Source organism: Porites lutea, chromosome 2 (genome assembly GCF_958299795.1).
Source record: "Porites lutea chromosome 2, jaPorLute2.1, whole genome shotgun sequence".
Classification (NCBI taxonomy): domain Eukaryota; kingdom Metazoa; phylum Cnidaria; class Anthozoa; order Scleractinia; family Poritidae; genus Porites; species Porites lutea.
The window spans coordinates 25,247,504-25,266,925 of NC_133202.1; the positions used below are offsets into that span (position 1 = coordinate 25,247,504).

Consider the following 19,422-nt stretch of genomic DNA (forward strand, 5'->3'; position numbering starts at 1 on the left):
TATAAATGAAAGCTAAGCAACAAATCTCACTATGTTAATAAAGCAACAAATTTGTACATGAATAATAACCTTTAAAAGTTTCTTTTTCTCAAAACACAAGGAGAACATTAAAAGGTCACCTTTGTTTTTACAATGTTAAATTAAGCGGGGTGGAATAATCAGGACAACGTTTGAATAACAAGTAAGTTCTTTTCATGGATCAGGTGATCGTTGACGTTCCGCCGCAGGTCGAAGAATTCGTCAACATCGCTCTGATAGCAGTTTTGACGCAACAAACTGAAGGTACTGATTATTAACTGCTGCAAATTATGAATGTCGTATTCCGTGAAGTGTATCGATGAAGAAACGTACAAAAATGACAAATAAGTTTTCAAAATGTGGTATCTGAATTACGCATGATTTCGGTACTTGTGCATGAAGCTCAATAACATGTTTTGAACTGTGTACCTCGGATTCAGAATTTCTAACAAGCAAGAATACTCAAATAAAAAAGATCAACTACAAACAGACGAGGATTTTTTTATTTTTTATTCCAAAAAGAAAATTCAAGATAAAAATCATTTTGCTTACCCCAACAGAGACGTGTGCGTACGTGTTGCGGTTCCATCACTCCGGCTGCGTCAAACGCTAATAAATAGCAATGGAAGAATTAGAAGAAAGAAACGTTCGTAAATAAAATGGCTAATTTTCGCGTTCAAATGCAACAACAGCCTGAATATAACAAACTCTCACCTCTTCCTAACTGAAGGACACAGGTATATATTCTTCGGGATAAAATTAACTCCAACTTTTTAAAGAATGCTGTTCCCACACTGTAGGAACAGCATTTTTTAAAAAGTTGAAGAAAATACTGCTTCAAGTAAAAATTCACAATTCAAAACAATATGAAACGTTTCCTTGCTATCACGCGGCGTAACAACTTCAATATGAACTGCGCAACGTAAAATTTGCAACCAACTTTTTACACTTACTCATTTGTCACCTTAAATATTATAAATTCCAACTAACTGTTACGTAAAAAATAGCTTTAAAGTCAAAATAATTGATTAATGTTTCACTTACACATCTTCCTAGTTCACGCTGGTAATGGCGTATCGACTGGTAGAAAAGACCAAGGAGAAGTAGATTTATTTTCCAGAGAGTTTGAAAGTCAATCACGCATCTTGTCTCTCAAAGTCACGTGGAAAGCATACTATTCGTTATCAAAAAGATTGATTGACAAAGTTTAAAAACAAGAATTTTTTATTGGCTACTTTTTGTTTTAACATCAACTAATTGACAGGTTATCAAGTGCAGTATCCTGTCTATCCTGGCATCGAGTTGAAACATTTTCATCTTCTCTTCGCTGTTGTGTGATGATTATTTGACTTTTAATTTACAGTTTTCTTTAACGTGAGACACCACTGTACGATTTGCCGAATTTCCTACAAAAACGCCAAAATAATACCGTAAAATTCCGAAAATAAGCCCCGGGGCTTCTATTTTTCAAAGGCCCTTTTTGAGCGGCTTATTTTTGGAGGGGCTTATATTCGGAGGGGCTTATCTACGGAGGGAAATTTGCGTTTACAAATCGATTGGGCTAGCCTTATTGGAAGTAAATTTCCCGTTTTTGTGTTGTTTTACTTTGTATTTGAGGGCAATTTTCCAAGTACAAGCCCCCAGGGGGCTTATATTTGAAGGGGCGATTTAATGGAGGGTTTTTTGCGTCACCGGTTTGGGCGGCTTATATTTGGAGGGGCTTATACATGGAGGGGTTTATTTTCGGAATTTTACGGTATCTCATTTCTTGCCCAAATTTCAGTGAATCTTGTTTTCCAAGTGCAGTTAAATCCTCTTTCTTGTCAAGATATTTCTTGCGTTTTCCCCAATATCGCACTTTAATACCTCTCGGTAACCGATTCAGTCAAACCCTAATTTAGCCTCCTTTGTATCTGGCGAATGATTTGTGCCTACACCCGGCTAATTTTTGGTTCCTTGTGACTTTCTATTCTAACTTCTATAAAACGAGTGTAATTCGTTATTCATATTTGTTTAAAAGAACCCAAAAATAGAAAACATTATTAGCGCCATCTATACGAGGAAAAAGAAGACGCGAACTGTAATTTAAACGAGCATGTCTTATCTAAGACGAAAACAGCTCGTATAAATCGTTCGCGTCTTATTTCTGTTCTTGACTCGAAAACGAAAACAAAACTAAAACGCGTTGTAATTTGTAAACAACTTTTCCCTGCCAGTATAGCCTGCAAGTTCGCCGAGAGGCAAGCAAAAAATTTCCCGCCAAAAATTAACGCATGCGTACTATGCGTTCGCGTCTTATGTAAGACGCGAAGGTCATTCCGTGGGATGTCTGTGGCACTCCCACGGTAAAAATCCGGTTCGTTTGTACTCAAAATTGCAAAGCAAGCCAATACGATTGCCTAAAATCTTTATCGATTAGCTCTTCTTCCAAGCCGAGCAATCAAATTGTACAAAATCTGTATCGATTTTTAATCGATTTGCTTCCTCTGAAGAACGTTGAAATCAGAACGTTCCTTGCCAAATTTGTCGCGCTAGAGTTTTCCCACTCGTGCTTTAGGATGGCTTGTTAACCAGCGAAATCCTTCGGGATACTGACAAGTCACGAAAGGCGACCTAAACCAAATTATTTCTTTCCTTCATGATTCTTTTATGTTTAGGTCTAGCTTTTTTATCAGATTTTAGTAGCGTCTGGTTGCGGGCCGTGATTTCCGATAGATTTTTCTATTGGGAGTTCGCCAGTTTTTGCCGATCACAGCTAAAGTTCAGTTTTTTTCTTTTCTTATCGAAAACACGTTGACGATGGGAGGTAAATCGCGTAAATTTCAACTCGTACCCTTGACGATTGGCGGTGAAATCGCGAAAATATTGTCCTCGTCGATCGACAACTCGCTTTCGGCATGGATTGGACTTCTGGATGGGACACGGATCAGGAGTGGACCTTAGTAAACTTATTATACCTTGGAATCAGGGATAATCATTGGAACTATGTTAACTTTGAGACCTTCGAAACACATTGCAATTAGTTTTTAACCGTATCAAGAGCATCTTGGAATATTAAACTTTCATCTTGGATTAAAACATTGGAACTTTATCGAACTTTGTAACCCTGGGTTCGACCCTGGATAAAGCAAGCGGATGTTTTGTTTTGTTTTGTTCCATTAACCTAAAACTACAATGTTTATTTCTCTTTGAAAAAGTTACCTGTGGCAACTTACTACCAAGATATGATGTATCTTTATACATATAGTTCCTGTTCAGGTTAATCAGAGAGCATTATGCGCATGTTCTCCATTACTTGTTTCCGTTAACATTCCAATTTAAGTTACACGGGTAAACCTTGTTTTGATGCAAAATAACTTCTTTTTCTTATCCAAATCGTGCTATGAAAATAACTACATAGTGATAGATCAAAACAAGATCAACTCCATCCTTGCGACCACTGACAACTATGAATTTAGCTTGCGTAGCAGGTGTCGAAAGGGGTAGGGGATAAGGACGAAGAAAAAAGGGGATGTGGATTGGGGACAAATAGTAGCCTGCCACGCAGGCTACTATAAATTCAGTCATAAGCATATTAAACCAACCCATACAGGTAACCTACTCATCGATGCTCATAGCATGACACATCTTTCCAGTTTCCCTAATTTTTCCAAATTCAGATAGAACGCTATTATTCTTCCATAGACCAACGCATCCCACGGAAACGACTTTAGGCGTCTTGTTTATACGAAATTTTTCTCCTTTTAGCTGAAACGTGTCTTATCTAACAACGGGTGTTAAAGGCTGTTCTAAAATAAGACGCGTCTTAGCTTAATCGCCTCTTATTTTAGACTAAGTGTGCAGTTTATACGGAAAGTTCGCGTCTTATGTAAGACGCGTCTTATTATTCCTCGTATAAATAGTCCTATTAACTTTAATTTACAAACAAAATAAAAAACTATGAATCTTGCATCAACGGCTTTTTCGCGAGAGCAATCTGTTGAAACTTTTCAAGCAAGATTTATTCCCGTACTGAGATGTAAAACGTGCCACTGACTTCTTTTACCTTTTCGGGGAGATATACAACCAAGGAAAATTCCACTAGGTCTGTTACAGAAAGGTGTATTGTACCTGGGAGGGGGGGGGGGGGGGGTACTCTTCCGAATTATTGACGATCGTGCTATCGTGGGTCACTCTGTTCGTCAATTCATGACGTTATTTCACACCGAAACATGTGATTTCCCACACCCGTTTTCACACCCTGCGTCGAGAGGGGATGGGGAGGAATGGAAAAAGGAGAGGAATTGGGAAAAGAGGGTAGGGGACGCCTGGTATAAGAACCCCCTTTTGTTCATTTCTGCGAACCCTGGCGTCGGCAAATTCCTAATTGGCTAAGCCGTAATAAGTAACTTATCGGCTTCTATTCTGGCGTGTACTAGTGAAAGACAAACATAATGAAGGCATCAAGCAAATATGTTTTAACGACATACGCTTTCGAAGATCAAAATTACTCCGATCATGTAGCAACTTCACATTAAACCCGACCTAGAACCAACTGTAGTAGCTTGTTTAACAGGCAGAGATCCTCAGAAGCTTTTGTATACTCGATTTATCGAAACACCGAGCGGTGATTCAAGGCGATTTCAATTCTTGCCAAACATCTGCAGTGCCGATATTCGCAAGAGCACCTTTTCCGCAAAAATATATACCGTCGTAAATGAACTTCTAAATGGTTTACAAAGAGAGAACTAAAGCTTTTGTAAAAACTATTCGTTGACCTTTTTGACAATTGTTTATAATTCTCCTTTCGTTATTCAGCTCTTAGGCTCACGACTAATCCATGTCCAGAAATCCCGCGCGTCAAACTTCCCGCGCCTTACATCAAGAGGTTGTTATAAACTTAGACCTGGGCACTAGAGCAAATATTGGCGAATTAGTCGGCGAATGAAAATCCGATGTGCCTGGCCATCGTAACGTCACGTTCAAGCTGGCCCGGTAAGGTTTGAAAGAATGTAAACAAAATGCTTGTCGTTAAAAGTTCATAGGTCAATTTCTCAGTAACAATAGAGCAAATCATTTCAACAACTAAAGCGAAACTGCAGATGTTATCACATAAAGTATCAATGACGCAATTTTAGCCTGAAAACAAAAAACAGACTTGCGACAACACTCAAAACTTGACAAACATTCCTACCGATCGATAAAAATCATCACCAAGATCATCTTTATGACTCAGCCAGTCATTCCAAGCGTGCCCATTCTCCGCGCGCATTTGTCAGTTTCTGTTTGAAAAAGCTGTAAATCTCATTCATACTTTTTTATTCTCTTTGTAAATTAAAGTTAATAGGGCTATTTATACGAAGAATAAAAAGACGCGCTACTTTTTTATGATAAAAGTGTTATCAACATTGTTTACTCTACAATTCAGTCAACACAAAAAACGCATATGATGCCTTATTCATAATTTAAAGTACCACCTAAGCCATATCATTATCAGCTTCTTTATTGCGAAAAGACAAAATGTTGAGATCTTTTGTGGACGTACAATATTACTAATGCTGAAATATGATAACTTTCACTTATAAATATTCAGTCTCAAAATAATTACTACCACAACTCATAAATAACTAACCCTATCAGATCATTTAATCAGGGGTTTCGTTTCAGGCCGGACGCCGGACGCAACGTCCGGTTGTTTGACATGTAACGTCCGGTAGTTCACACACGAAATTATTATTTTTTAAGTGTGAAAATCGTTTTTTCCATTTATTAACCAAAGAAAGACTTGACCCTTATTTTACTCACTTAGTTATGTAATGCATACAATCTAAAAAAAAAAAGAGATGATTCCTGTCATAATTCCGGTTACCCAGTTCCGGTCCAGAACGCAGGAAATTGGAAATTGCATTTTAGAGAGTCCAATTTTACAAATTTCCCGTGGGGGCATGCCCCCGGACCCCGCTAGGAGTTCGTGCCTCGCGCCAGCGGCGCGAACGGTGCACGTCCGCCAGCTGAACCACTGCATCCGGTACTTCCAAATGCTACCGAAAGCCCTGTTTAATAATCAACTTTATTTTTCGAGGTTAACACTTGACAGTATAGAATACTGATAAACTCGTGGCCCTCAAAACAAATTAAAAATAAACACAAATACATATAAATGATGAAGTAATAAAACTAGGAGATTTAACAATTAAAATATGAGTTATTAATATTTAAGAATTAATATAAAATATATGAAAATAAAGTAGAATAGCCTAAGCTATAGTAAAGTGATGAACAACTCTGTAAGACTCCAAAAATTACTTATATAAAGACTTCCTTAAAATTTCTAAACTAGAGCTACTCTTAAATTCATTGGGAAGTAAATCCAAACCTAGTTGCTGATACTTGAAAACTCGTAGCGCCTTGTACTTGAAAACTCCTACCACCTTTTGATTCTCTTTTATACTTTTGACAAATTAAATTCAAAGATCCATATCTACTTTGTCTTTCAGTAGAACGTATGTCGATGTTTTGTTTGAGTAATTCTAGCATATAATCGGAACGCACCCGGTTCAAACGTTTATAAACTAATGCGCACTGATTAATCCTACCTTCATGAAAAAAGGTAGCCAATTAAGTTCTCTAAACAAATTTACACTGTTTGCTCTAGTATCAGCATTGAGAATGACGCGTGCGGCCCGCTTCTGTAGCCTGAAGACTTTATTTAAATTGTCAACACATGTAGAAACCCACACACTAGAGCTATACATGACGATTTGTTTTGTCATGGCATTCTAATAAAGAATTCGTTGATTTAAATGTAAATGACGCCTAATTTTTTTCAAGTTACCTTCTTACATAGATTCTCAATATCTTCATTAAAATTAAGCTGAGTGTCAATAATTACACCTAACAGTTTATGAAACTGGACTTGTTCGAGTTCGACTGAGTTTACATGGACAGTGAGTGAGGTGCTGCTCATCGTCTTATGTAGACGTTTGCCAGTTACTAACATAACTTTAGTTTTGGACTCGTTAAGTACCATTTTATTGTCTGTGGTCCATTGTGCAACTTTACCAACATGAGCTTGAAGAACTTGATTTAAGGCTCCAGGTGTTGATCTGTAATCAACATTAGCACTAATAGTGGTATCATCCGCATATATTTCTGCTGCTGAATATTCCAGTATCTTTGGTAGATCGTTTACAAATATTAGGAACAACACTAGTCCCAGGATACTCCCTTGAGGCACTCCAAGGTTTGCATCTTTGAGAGTTGAATGACACCCATCCATGTTTACATATTCCGTACGATCACTAACGTAACTTTCAAACAGTGAAACATAATCATTATCGATACCAGCAGCTCTGAGCTTCTGTAAAACAAGCGTATGATTGATAAGATCGAAAACTTTTTTGTAGTCAATCATCACCAGGCCAGTAACGTTGTCCTTGTCCAGACTGAGTAAAAGCTCGTCAATAAGTCGTATCAAAGCTGTCTCAGTAGAAAACGATTTTGTAAACCCAGATTGGAGTTTATGCAATATCCCGTTTGATCTCAAGAAGTCACACAAATGGTCGCAAATGTGTCTTTCAAGTAGCTTACACAAGACTAGCACTACTGAAATTTGCATGTAGTTGTTACGGTCTGATCTCCTTCCATTTCCTTTAAACACAGCCGTTACTTTAGCTACTTTCCAGGCAGATGGAAACACCTCATTTGATATACATAGATTTAACAGCAGGAGCAACAATCTTTAAAATCTTGATGCTGATGCCATCATTACCTGTTGCTTTGTTACTTGAAATGGACAAAAGCAGTTCAGAGCGCCTTTCATTTCGTAATTTCTCAGTCACCTTCAAGTCTTCATAAACATTTCGACATTTTGTTGCTTGTGAATGTTTCAAAATAAAACTTCCTTTACAAATCACATTTATAAATACAGTCTTTTACTTGATGAATTTTTGTCCTCAAATTGGTTTCTTGCTTTCACGTAATTTCTTTCTTTTTCTAGCTAAAAAATAAAACAAGAACATACTCGCATAACTACATGAGTACTTGGTAGATTTTTTTAAACGCTATAAATTTCTTTATTTTAATTAGCTTCTTTTCACCTCATGTAAGGAAATCCAATTACAATATTGGATTCTGGATTCCACGCAGCGGATTCGAGATTCAAGGCACTTGATTCTAGTGTTTTTTTTTTAGTGGAACTTGGATTCTGGATTCGAATTCTTTGTAGTATTCAGGATTTCTTAACCTCTATTCCCTATTCGACAAGCAAAAATTTCACGGATTCCGAAATCCGAATTCCCTTACATACGGTGATTCTTTTTACAAGGAATTTTCAAGAGACGTACCTTCTAGAGGAAAGAACGTAAAAAGATTCAGGGCCAGAAAATGCAAGTACAATATACATCTGTAAATGAAGTTCTTTACTTCATAAATTCCTACACTGCAATTTGTTGCTTCTTTTCACTTCATTTCTTTCTTTTTCTGCCTAAAAAATAAAACAAGAATATTCATAACTACATCAGTATTTAGAATAGTTCAATTTTTTTTAAAACATTAATTCCTTTATTTTAATAACCTTCTTTTTAAAAAGGCACATTTCCCTTACAGTATTTTAAAAAATAAGAAATTTTCAAAAAAACGTACCTTTTAGGCAAAGGGCGTGAACGATTTTCGGCCAGAAATTTACTTCGACCTGTTTTATTCCCTTTCATGGGAATCATCAACGAAAATTAAAAAAACAATTAATAGTTTTTCTATAAAATCTGTACACTTTTGACAAACTAATAAAACTTATGTTTACAACTTTTTTCCATATACTCTCCTGTCTAATGCTATCCACACAGCCTTATGATCACTATAATACGTTTCCAATATACCAACTTTAAGACAATTTTCTCCTACATTTGTGTAAATCAGATCGATTTGAGTATTGTTTATTGTTGTAGAATCACGTACGTATTGAGAATATCCAAACTCTAAAACAAGTAACTTATCCAAACCAGATTTCTCTTTATAATCAAATAAATTTACATTGAAATCTCCGATGATAATACGATAAGGTTCATAATTCAACACAGAACAATGCAAACGTCGTAAAGCTTCATAAAATTGCCTTAGTGGTACACTTGGTGACCTATAAATACCAGCAATTATAACAGAGGGTAAGCATTTATATTTGGTTATAACTATTTCAACATCCAAAATATTGTAACATTTTGGATATCCTGCACAACATTCAATTGAATAATAAACAGCAATACCGTAGAAAGATCTCTGATTTTCTACAATCATTCCATCGTTTCTAAATAGCGTGAAGTTATCCACTTCATATTCTTCATTCCTATCTATTACACAAAATCTCGTCTCTGCGAATATTGCAACATGCGGTAAAAAAAAGTTCATGTCATTTTTAACGTCGAAAAAATGTTTATGTAATGATCTTGCATTCAAAAACATAAACTTTATGTAACTGTCATCCAAGTTCCTAAAAATTTGCAAACATGGCTGAAGACATGCACTTGTTCTCAACCTCATCATTTCTTCTTTAACTTTTGAACTTACGCAAATTTTTCCCTCATCTAAATTTAATATATGTAATCCTTCAAGTTTTGTAACTCTACTCATAGCGACATAGTGAATATGTGGAACTTTTCTCCAATTTTCAAGATCTACTACTATCTCATTCTCTGTGTCTCCTTGCGCTCTGTGAACAGTTTTAGAGGCCGAAGGCCTTAAAGGAAACTGTCTCCTTAATATTCTGAAACTAGTGCAACCACCAACACAGAACTGTACGCTTACAGAAACAATCGGTGTCCAAGAAGGATCAATACAAGAACTATACAATTGTCTATTTTCATTCCTAATAATATTTCCAACATCACTATGATCAAATTTCACCCATATTACTCCTTCTGGATTTGGCAGATTATAAAGTTCAACATACTTTATAACGTTTCCTGCTCCGTTTGTTAAACCGTCTTCAGTTCTAATATTAAGTGCAATTTCGGTTCTCTGATTAATTGCAATACACAATTGTTTCGCTAGTTGCATAGTCTTTCTCGGATCACTTGGGATTTTTCTCAATAATTTTTCTTGTATTTTTTTGTTGTCAGTGCCAACAACTGAATCTAATGCAGTTATTACAAACTTCTCTTCTGAACAACGATTGTAAACTTTACGATTAAATTTTTGAACGTTCTTATCTTCAATAAATAAATGAGGGGCAGTAACCGGATAAACTGGATCTCTTTCAGAAATTAATCTTGTTTTCAAAACCCTTATATCATCATCCGTATGTTTACCCTCTCGCAATCTATTCAATATTTCTGCAAACTGCCGACTTTCTCTTTGACGCATGATTTGACAAAGTTCATACATTTTAAAATGTTTTATCCATAAATTCTTAGCTAAAACACCATAATTTCCCTTTAAAGGTTCAAAAACGTAACTATCAAATACTGGTTTAAGCTGAAAGAGATCTCCAACAGCAACTATAGAAACACCTCCAAAATCTTTCTCTATTCCTTTTATTTCTTGTAGTCTTTTGTTTATCTGAACGTTAAACATCGAACATCCAACCATAGAGATTTCATCAAGAAAAATTACTTTCAATGCTCCAAGTTTTGTTCTAAGCGTATTTAATCGACTTGATTCCAACTTTTGGTAACTATGCAATGGCTGATTAATTGGTACACGAAATGAAGTGTGTATCGTAGTACCGCGTATATTATACGATGCCTTTCCCGTCGGAGCCACTAAAATAGCTCTTACAGTGTGAAAATCATCACCCACATTTCTATTAAGATATTTAATTGTAGCTTGGTAAAGTGCTTTTGTTACATGTGATTTTCCAACACCAGCACCACCTGAGAGAAAACAATAAAAAGGCTTATCACTTGTTCTAAGACAATGCAAAAAATGATAGAAAAAAATCAACTGCTCACTATTCAAAGATCGCACAAGTTCACGATACTCCTCGTCGGATATTTCATGATAAGTTGTTAAATGTTCTGCGACGTACGATGAACTAATTCCAAGGTCATCAGAAAGGTCGTAATTTTCCTCACTATTTTCTACATTGATATCACTATTTCGACAATTTTCTCTCGTGTCATTCAATTCTACGTGTTGAGTATTAGGTGCAACTAAGTCCCACATGTTTTCCTCATCACTTACATCTCTCATATTGTTAAGTAAAACATCGTCAATTTCTGTTTTGCATTGTGAATACTGTTCCAACTGACATTTAATCTGTTCATTAAACATCCTACATCTCTCTTCGTAAGGCTGAAAGCTATCAATGTCCCGTGCCTCATTTCGCCAAGGAGTAAATAAAAACAATAATTCTCTATAATGTTTTTCACTGTCTACATCTTTATCAAACCACACACTTCGTATTATTCTTGCCTTTGCGCGTCGTTTTATTCCTTTTTGCGCTTCTCCATTTGCCAGACTTTTCAATGATGATTCGACATCATCTTCAAAATTATCTTCATCTTTTGTTTCCAGCAAAAGACCATCTACATCTTTTTTTCGTGATCTTGTGTTACTCTCTTCTATTCTACTATTATCATAAAAAGCTGCCCAGTCAGCTAACGTTACATTTTCTAGACAAGGTGGTCTTTCCACATATCGTTTGAGCAGACCACCAATTTCAATTTCTTCGCAATCATCCTCCATTCTTTTAATTTCATCGAACGATTTTAAAAGTTGAACTCTTTCGTTTGCTGGAGCACTTTGAATAAATATGAAATCACGAGATGAACGTCGCATAGGTAATTGCAAAGCAATGTACACAGCTTCTTGAGCCGATATTTCCACAGCGTTAAGAAACTTATTTCCTATATCCCTTAATTGCTGCTTAACAGTCGAATTGCCATTGCGAGCTTCCTCACAAGCATTTCTTAAAAGCTCACTCATTCCCCTCTGTGCCTTTGAAATATATGAAACAATGTACATCGCACAAGCATACACATCTAATACAAACTGAATATCCATATTTGCTCTCCAAGCTAAAAGACAAACTTTATTGTAATTATTTACTCTCAATTCATTAGGATTCCTTCTAAGAAAAACTGTAGGAGCTGCAAGCGATGATCTTATAACAAGTAAGTATTGTTCTTCAGAAAGATTAACTTTCTCAAGGAAACTATCAAAAGATATTGTTTCTCCATCTCTCATATCGTTTAATTGTTTATAAAGTTCCTTAAATTAACGTTTATATCTATCTTTCACACTTGCAGAAAACTCATCTTCTAGAGGATACAAAATCACTGTACGTCTCATAGGTGGCTGAGGAAAGTTAAATCTGCAAGCCATTCTACCTCGCTTTTTGCAAGTTCGCGAATGACTATGAAGTTGACGACCAACTAACTCGTATAAACTTTCATCTTTTTCACCTCTACTACATGTAATAATCTCCTCAATAAACTCAATAACTTTTTCATCTGAATCCACTCCAAATTTTGGTGCACCATCAACCCACAAGAGCATATGAATATGTGGCGAACCACGTTGTTGAAACTCGACTCGATAAAACCAATCTTCAATTTTTCCTAAAGGTGAGACCTTACTTAACAATACCTTCCCTATCAGTTGTTGAACTTGGTAATCAAAGTGACGAGCACAAGTGACTGGGTCACTTTGGATAAGTCTTTCTTTCTCTTCCCATGAAAGATTATCTAACTCATCATCACTATAATTTCTTTTATCAATTAACTTCCCGAGAATTCTTAATAAATGTTGCCATTTAGTTTCTGCTGCAGAAAAACTACAAAATAGTGTTGCCGGACCTAGTTGTCTAATCATTGCAAAAAGATCTTTCTTAGCTTTTTCAAAATACGGAGGAGATCCTCGTAACGCTCTTAGAAACCTGTATCCATCATCTGCGTGGCATAACCTTTCTAAAGCTCCTTCTTGTTTTAATTCTCCTGCAGTTATTTTTCTCCCTTTTGTTTTACATTTACGTAACACAACTTGACATTTTCCCAACAGAATTTTCATCTGCAACTTTTTTACCTTGAAAAATAAATTTTCAATACATCTACTCACTCTTCTATCAGAATGCCTTAATTCTGATTTACAAATATCACTGTAATAAACAGGAACATCTCTTTCGCTATTGTCAGCTCTTGCTTGACCACAAAAAATTCCGGGGTAAGCTAACTCTTCGGAATATTTGTCTTTAAATATGCTCAATGGTTTGTTTCCTTCAGCAGGCGCAAAAGAAAATACGCCACAATCAGATTCACCTTCCTCAATAAATCCCGGAGTTATCAACATTGTGTCCATAGCGCCTGTGTACTGCTCAGACTCGTCAATTTCACCCCAGACATCACATTTAATAGCACTTGAATTTGAACAGTGCATCGACATCATTTCATTATCACCTAATGATTGATTACTTCCGTCTTCTTCATCGCGTAAGTAATCAGGAACTCCAACAGAAACTCTTAAATTGGTAAATAATGGAGGAAAAAAACCACTTTTATACACTTGAGCCAATAACACTGTTTGTCCCTCCAATATCCTATGAATGGCAACATTAACATCCTTAGTTAACAGACAACATTTTTGGGTTAACTCCTCCGAAGGAATGTCATGAATTAACGTCATATGCTCAGTTAAAACATTTTTTTCAAAATCAAGAAAATTACAAATAGAACACACAAATAAATGATTATCTTCACTCTCATTTTGTTGTAAAATAGTATACCTATTTGAACAGCAGTAATTATAGCTATAACTAGCATTATGACTTTCTATCATATGATCATTCAAATCAGAAAATAACTGAATACAACAACCACATTCAAGACAAAAATACATCTTTCCGTACAATGAAACGCCATCATATAACATACTTTTACTTTTCGAAACTGAACTTGAAGACATTTCACGTGATGTTGAAGGTATTTCACTTAAGTCTCCATTAGACTTACTTGTACTCAACTCACTTACACTACCCAAAGTAAAACCATAGTCGCTCCATTGTTCATTCAACACAATTTTTTCTTTTTGGAACAAACGACCATTTTCGGTCAACCATTTTGCCGCCTTAAACACCTTATCAGGTCTAATATTTTCAGACAACATATAGCTTTTGTATTTCAGCTTTCTTTTCAATTGCACTTTGATAATCCCACTTTCATTACTTAATCTCGGCAACACATGAACTGTATTAACAACATTTGCTGGCACATTTACAACGTTTCCAATAATTTTCATTTGTTTTCCTCGTGGTGCCTTATATAACTTTTCAAACACTAGTCTTGGAGAAACTAATCTCGATTCTAGTTCGCTTAGATCAAGTTCTTCTGGCTTTAGAGGAAGTGACATTTTATTAGCTTTAGAGCACCGTGGAATTTTACCCTTCTTTAAATGTCTTATGCATGTTTTACAAACCCAGCTTAAATTAATGTCATCATTTGAAATACTGCTCATACATTTTTTTACAGCAACATTTGTCAATCCTGATAACTTTGCTGCTTTTTCAACACCATGTTTATACCACAACTGATCGCAACAAACGCAAACATACGTCGGTCCTTCTGCAACTAATTTATGAAATGCAGATATTAACTCACTCCTTGACTTAGAAGGTTTTTTATTCTTTCCCATCTTTTTTCTACTCTCCACATTGAAACTTCCATTTTCTCCATTTTGCATTTGTTTTTTCAAATCCCCATTTTCCCTTTTATTTTGCAATTTAATATCTTTTTCTTTTAGCCTTTCACTTTGCCTTCGCTCTAAGCTATATTTTTTATATTTTTCTAATCTAGTTTTCCTTCCCTCACTCGTTTCCTTAATTCGCTTATCAGTAACTCTCTTCTTATTATTTACTAATCTAGTTCTCCTTTGTTCATCACTTTCTTTCATTATTTTTTGTTTAAATCTCTTTCTCTCTTTAGTTAATCTTACTTTTTTTAGCTCATCTGTTTCCTGTATTCTCTTTTCAGCCTCTCTTTTCTTCTTATTTTCTAATCTGGCTGTTCTTACTTCATCACTTTCTTTTACAATTTTTTCTTTCAATCTCCTCCTTTCCCTCGTTAATCTTGCTTTCTTCTGCTCTTCTGTTTCCTTCATTCGCGTTTGAGCGACTTTTTTCTTATTATTGTCTAATCTGGCTTTTTTTACGTCATCACTTTCTTTTACAATTTTTTCTTTCAATCTCTTCCTTTCCCTCGTTAATCTTACTTCCTTCTCCTCTTCTGTTTCCTTCATTCGCATTTCAGCGACTCTCTTCTTATTATTTTCTAATCTAGTTATCTTTTGCTGATGACTTTCAATTATTCGATTCTCTTCAATTCTTTTCCTTGCTTTTGACAATCTTATTCTCTTCTTATTATCTAATTCATCCATTCGATTTTTTAGTTTTCTTTTTCTATTCTTTTCCAATCTAGCTTCTCTTTCTATACTAGTCTCATTCAGTCGTTTTTCCGCAACTCTACGTTTAGCTTTCTCCAATCTTGCTCGTCTTTCCTCGTCTGTTTCTTTTCTCCGTTTAGCTTCCATATATTTCTTCATATTATCCAATCTCGCTCTCTTCTCTTCATTTCTTTCATTATGTTGTCGCTCTTCAATAATATTTTTCGAGTTACAAAACCCGTTTATATTCGTTTTTTTACCTTTTTTGTTACTCTGTATTATCCTTATACTGTTTTCAACTCCCTCAAATTCTCTTTCCTTAAAACTTTCCCCTACAGTTACTGCACGTAACGTTTCTTCTTTCACGTTTTTAATATCTCCACGTTTTGTACAATCATTATACCCAATCACATCTTTTTTCAAATCACTTCCAAAATAGCTGTACGTTACAACATTTACCATATTGTTCTCATCTCTTCCATCACTTCCTATTCCAGAAAATTCGAAAGTCGCGTTACCCACAACATCTATACCCCTCAATTCAAAAGCTGCAACAGTCATATGGGAATAAAATTTTTGAATATAGCAAATTAACTTTTCAACGTTATTAAATTCCAACAAAACACTTGTTCCACTGATACTCACATCTCCATATATATCCCGTGCATGAGGATCAAACAACTTACATACATCGTTCCTAAAGAAAATTGCAACAGTATTACATTCAATTGTCAATAAGCAACAACTAAATTCTAATCTAACACAACTAAGTGCCTCGAATAACGAAAAATAACAATCTCTCCCATTTAACATATTTACTTCACCTGCCATACTCTCACCATATGTTAAAATATAACATTCATTGTCAATAGACAACTCACTAGGTAACTCACTAAGTAAAAGACGATCTTTCCCTGTACATTTCTTCAAATATCCGTAAACACTGTTTCCAATGTGGAGAATTCTGTCCATTATACCTCTATCCCATGAAAAGCAATTAATTCCTGCATGAAAAACTACAGCAATTAAACTATTTGCCACACACTGATTACCAGCGTTATTTCCAAATAACCATTCATTTCCCTGATCAAATGTACCTCTAACTGTATTGCTATAATTCACAAACGATGGTCCAGGATTAATTTCAACATCATTTGAAAGCACTTTTTTACACAAACAATATTTGTGATTACAATCCAAAAAAGCGTTAGTATAGCCCTTTACAGTATTTCGATATAAACAATTACATTTTCCCTCTTTATACTTTCTAGTACATTTTTTAATATTCTTTATGTAACAATTATTCCCTTTAAAAACTTCTTTCCTTCTTTGATTACAAGCAAAATAATACTTAAAACAAATATATTCCTCGCGAAAAATTCTTCGCCTACTAAACTTAAAAAGCTTAGAAGACTTCGGTACAACACCTACCACATATTTCTTAAATAATCGTCTCATTTTCAAAGATTTTTGAACACCCTGCTTATACTTTTGACCAATTCTCGACGGCTCTCGAGATCTATGTCTAGAATTCGACACCTTATAACATTTCGTTGTACCTGATTCTTTACGCTCCTCAACGTCGACACCTATTTGTAATGCACAACTTACAATAAACATATCGTACCTTGATCTATTATCTTCAAAATGATTTATTTCTTTATTATCCAAACTCCTCTTTTCAAAATCGATGTTACAAACAATGTTCTTCTCAATAAAAACATTCTCCACAGCTAAAGATTCAGTTTCGTTTTCTTTTTCTTTACAACCCCAAACACTCTCCTCTGCACATATCTTCTGCAATTCTCCATCATCAAAGTGTATCCCCGACATTACCTCGTATAAGACGTAAACAAACGTCCTTATTAAATTCAACACACTTATAACAAAAACTCACCACTTAGATATATGATGAACAAACACTTCTTTTCTTCGTAATACACGAAGAATCCACCTTATTCAATCTCAACTCTATAAACTAACAAAACACCTCTTTCAATAAGTCAGCAAAAATAGTCCGTTCGAAATAAATGCTCACAAAAGAATTTAGTGTTGGACCTATTGCTGACGGCGTATGCGTTGTAAGCAAACGAGCATTAAAACGAATACTGTGTTTTGGCCCAATAATTGACAATATTTGTAAGATTTACCTTGATTAAAAATTTGCCAAGAACGCACTCTAGTGCAAACTCCACAAATGAAACACACTTTCATGTCATTGCATCTTTTAAATTTTGCTACGTAATAAAAATTCACGAGTTAATCACGTGTCTCACAATTTATTTCAACACCTTTAAAGGACGGACCATTAGAAAACTTATAGGAGGGGGCGGGCGAAGTACAAAAAAAAATTCGCGCAAGGGAAAATTTTATTTAAAAAAAATTCTTGCACGCCAATTAACCCCTAAGAAATATTCATGCAAGGGCCTGAAAAAAATTCATACAAGGAATTTGATAACGAGAAAAAATTCCTGCGGCTCGAAAATTCCCCCCCCCCACTCCATAACTTTTCTAATGGTCCGTCCCTAAGTTACTATTATTATTGTGAACAGTCAATGTGCATGACAGTTTGCACGTCAAAATGTTGGACTTTGCTCGTTTTGTGATTCCTACGTGACCGAATTCGAGTGCTTTTTAAAAACAACTTTCCTGCACACAATTTACACGTGAAGATGTTGGACTTTGCCCCTTTTACAATTCGTACCTGAAAGAACTTCAATTGTTTACGATATTTATTTGCTCAAACGATTTTCACAAATAACCTCCTTTTCGAAGATCTAAAATACAATTATACAGCATCCAATAGAGACTTTAAGCAGCAACTACCGATGCGTCTACTACGGTGACCGAAAGTATTTTTACCACAACGCGTCAATGCCCGAAATTCAAGGTACGACAACTTGAACGAGACAGCTGTAGCGGTCAAAACTTCGCCTTTAATAAAAACTCAATTCACATTCTTTCATTCTTTCGCGCCATTTTTTTTATAAGTCGCTCATTTTGTCAAATGTAGGCGAACTCATACAAGAAAAAAGTTCATCTTGATTTGTTTTCCTCCTCAATAAAACGTAAAGTGATGCAGTGATGGGAAAGAAATGTTGATAAACAATAAGATGCACGTGCAATGTTGTTGATTTCCTAATTAAACTTATTTTGTTCGCCATACTCCGCTTCCCGAATACGTAGAAAATAATACCAAACTGCAGTGTTGTCTAGTAGGTTTAGTAGCCAATTTGAGTACTTTTTAAAAATAACTTTCATGCACACAACTTGCACGTGAAGATGTTGGACTTTGTTCCTTTTACAATTCCTACGTAAAACAACTCAAATTGTTTACAAGAAAATTTCCTCAGACGATTTTAAAAAATCACCTCGGCTTTACATTACATATATCTACAATTAAATTACGCTTCAAGCAAAATTAAGGTTGATAGCGTAACATTCATTTCCTTCCAAGAAAATTATCAAACTGCCGAAATATATTTCTACTCATATCATGTTATTCCACTCAATAAAACAACATGCAATTAGTGTCAACCAGCTTCTTCCAATTCTATTCCCTAACGCAACTGCTTCTACTTAAAGCCTGGTTTCCATATCATTGCTACGATCGCTGTCATCGCTGACAAAAAAAAAGTTCAGCGATTGTAGCGATCATAGCGATCATATGGAAATATCTGCAATCCCTGGAAGGTGGTTTGCTTATGATCGCTATTATAGCTCCGATCGCTGAACTTTTTTTGTCAGCCATCGCAGCCATCACAGCGATCGTAGAGATAATACGGAAACCACTCTTAAGTTATGCATCTTTACTAAATAAAATACGTTTCAATAACTATATTACTTAGTAAGCAGGAAAGATGTATCACGTTGTTCACTTATTCATGTTTTAACTGCCGCAACGAAAAACGTCTGTTGAACTTTGTAACCGAGAAAATAAAGATTGTTTACACGATTAACAATACTCGGTACAAGTTCCAAAACAAATAAACTGCCTTTCAAACATCTACAACCAAAGTCCATACCTAAATATCAATTATTGCTTCACCGGAAGAGCTT

At 35.3% G+C, this 19,422-nt stretch overlaps 2 protein-coding genes across 3 annotated transcripts; both read right to left on the minus strand.

Moving 5' to 3' along the window:
• Positions 1–6,059: 6,059 nt before the first annotated feature.
• LOC140928085 (uncharacterized) lies at positions 6,060–12,177 on the minus strand. Of its 2 annotated transcripts, none has more exons than XM_073377805.1 (3): positions 8,641–12,177; positions 8,343–8,482; positions 6,060–7,996 (listed from the first exon to the last, which is right to left on the minus strand). In XM_073377805.1, exon 1 carries the CDS (start codon positions 12,175–12,177, stop codon positions 8,794–8,796), a length of 3,384 nt encoding a protein of 1,127 aa, XP_073233906.1. In that variant the 3' UTR covers positions 6,060–7,996; positions 8,343–8,482; positions 8,641–8,793. The 2 variants fall into 2 exon arrangements, with proteins under 2 accessions (XP_073233906.1, XP_073233907.1); XM_073377806.1 differs by having other exon boundaries at positions 6,060–7,992; positions 8,339–8,482.
• Positions 12,178–12,207: 30 nt separating this feature from the next.
• On the minus strand, positions 12,208–17,653 carry LOC140928084 (uncharacterized). The gene has a single exon (XM_073377804.1). It carries the CDS (start codon positions 17,194–17,196, stop codon positions 12,208–12,210), a length of 4,989 nt encoding a protein of 1,662 aa, XP_073233905.1. The 5' UTR covers positions 17,197–17,653.
• Between the last annotated feature and the right edge of the window lie 1,769 nt (positions 17,654–19,422).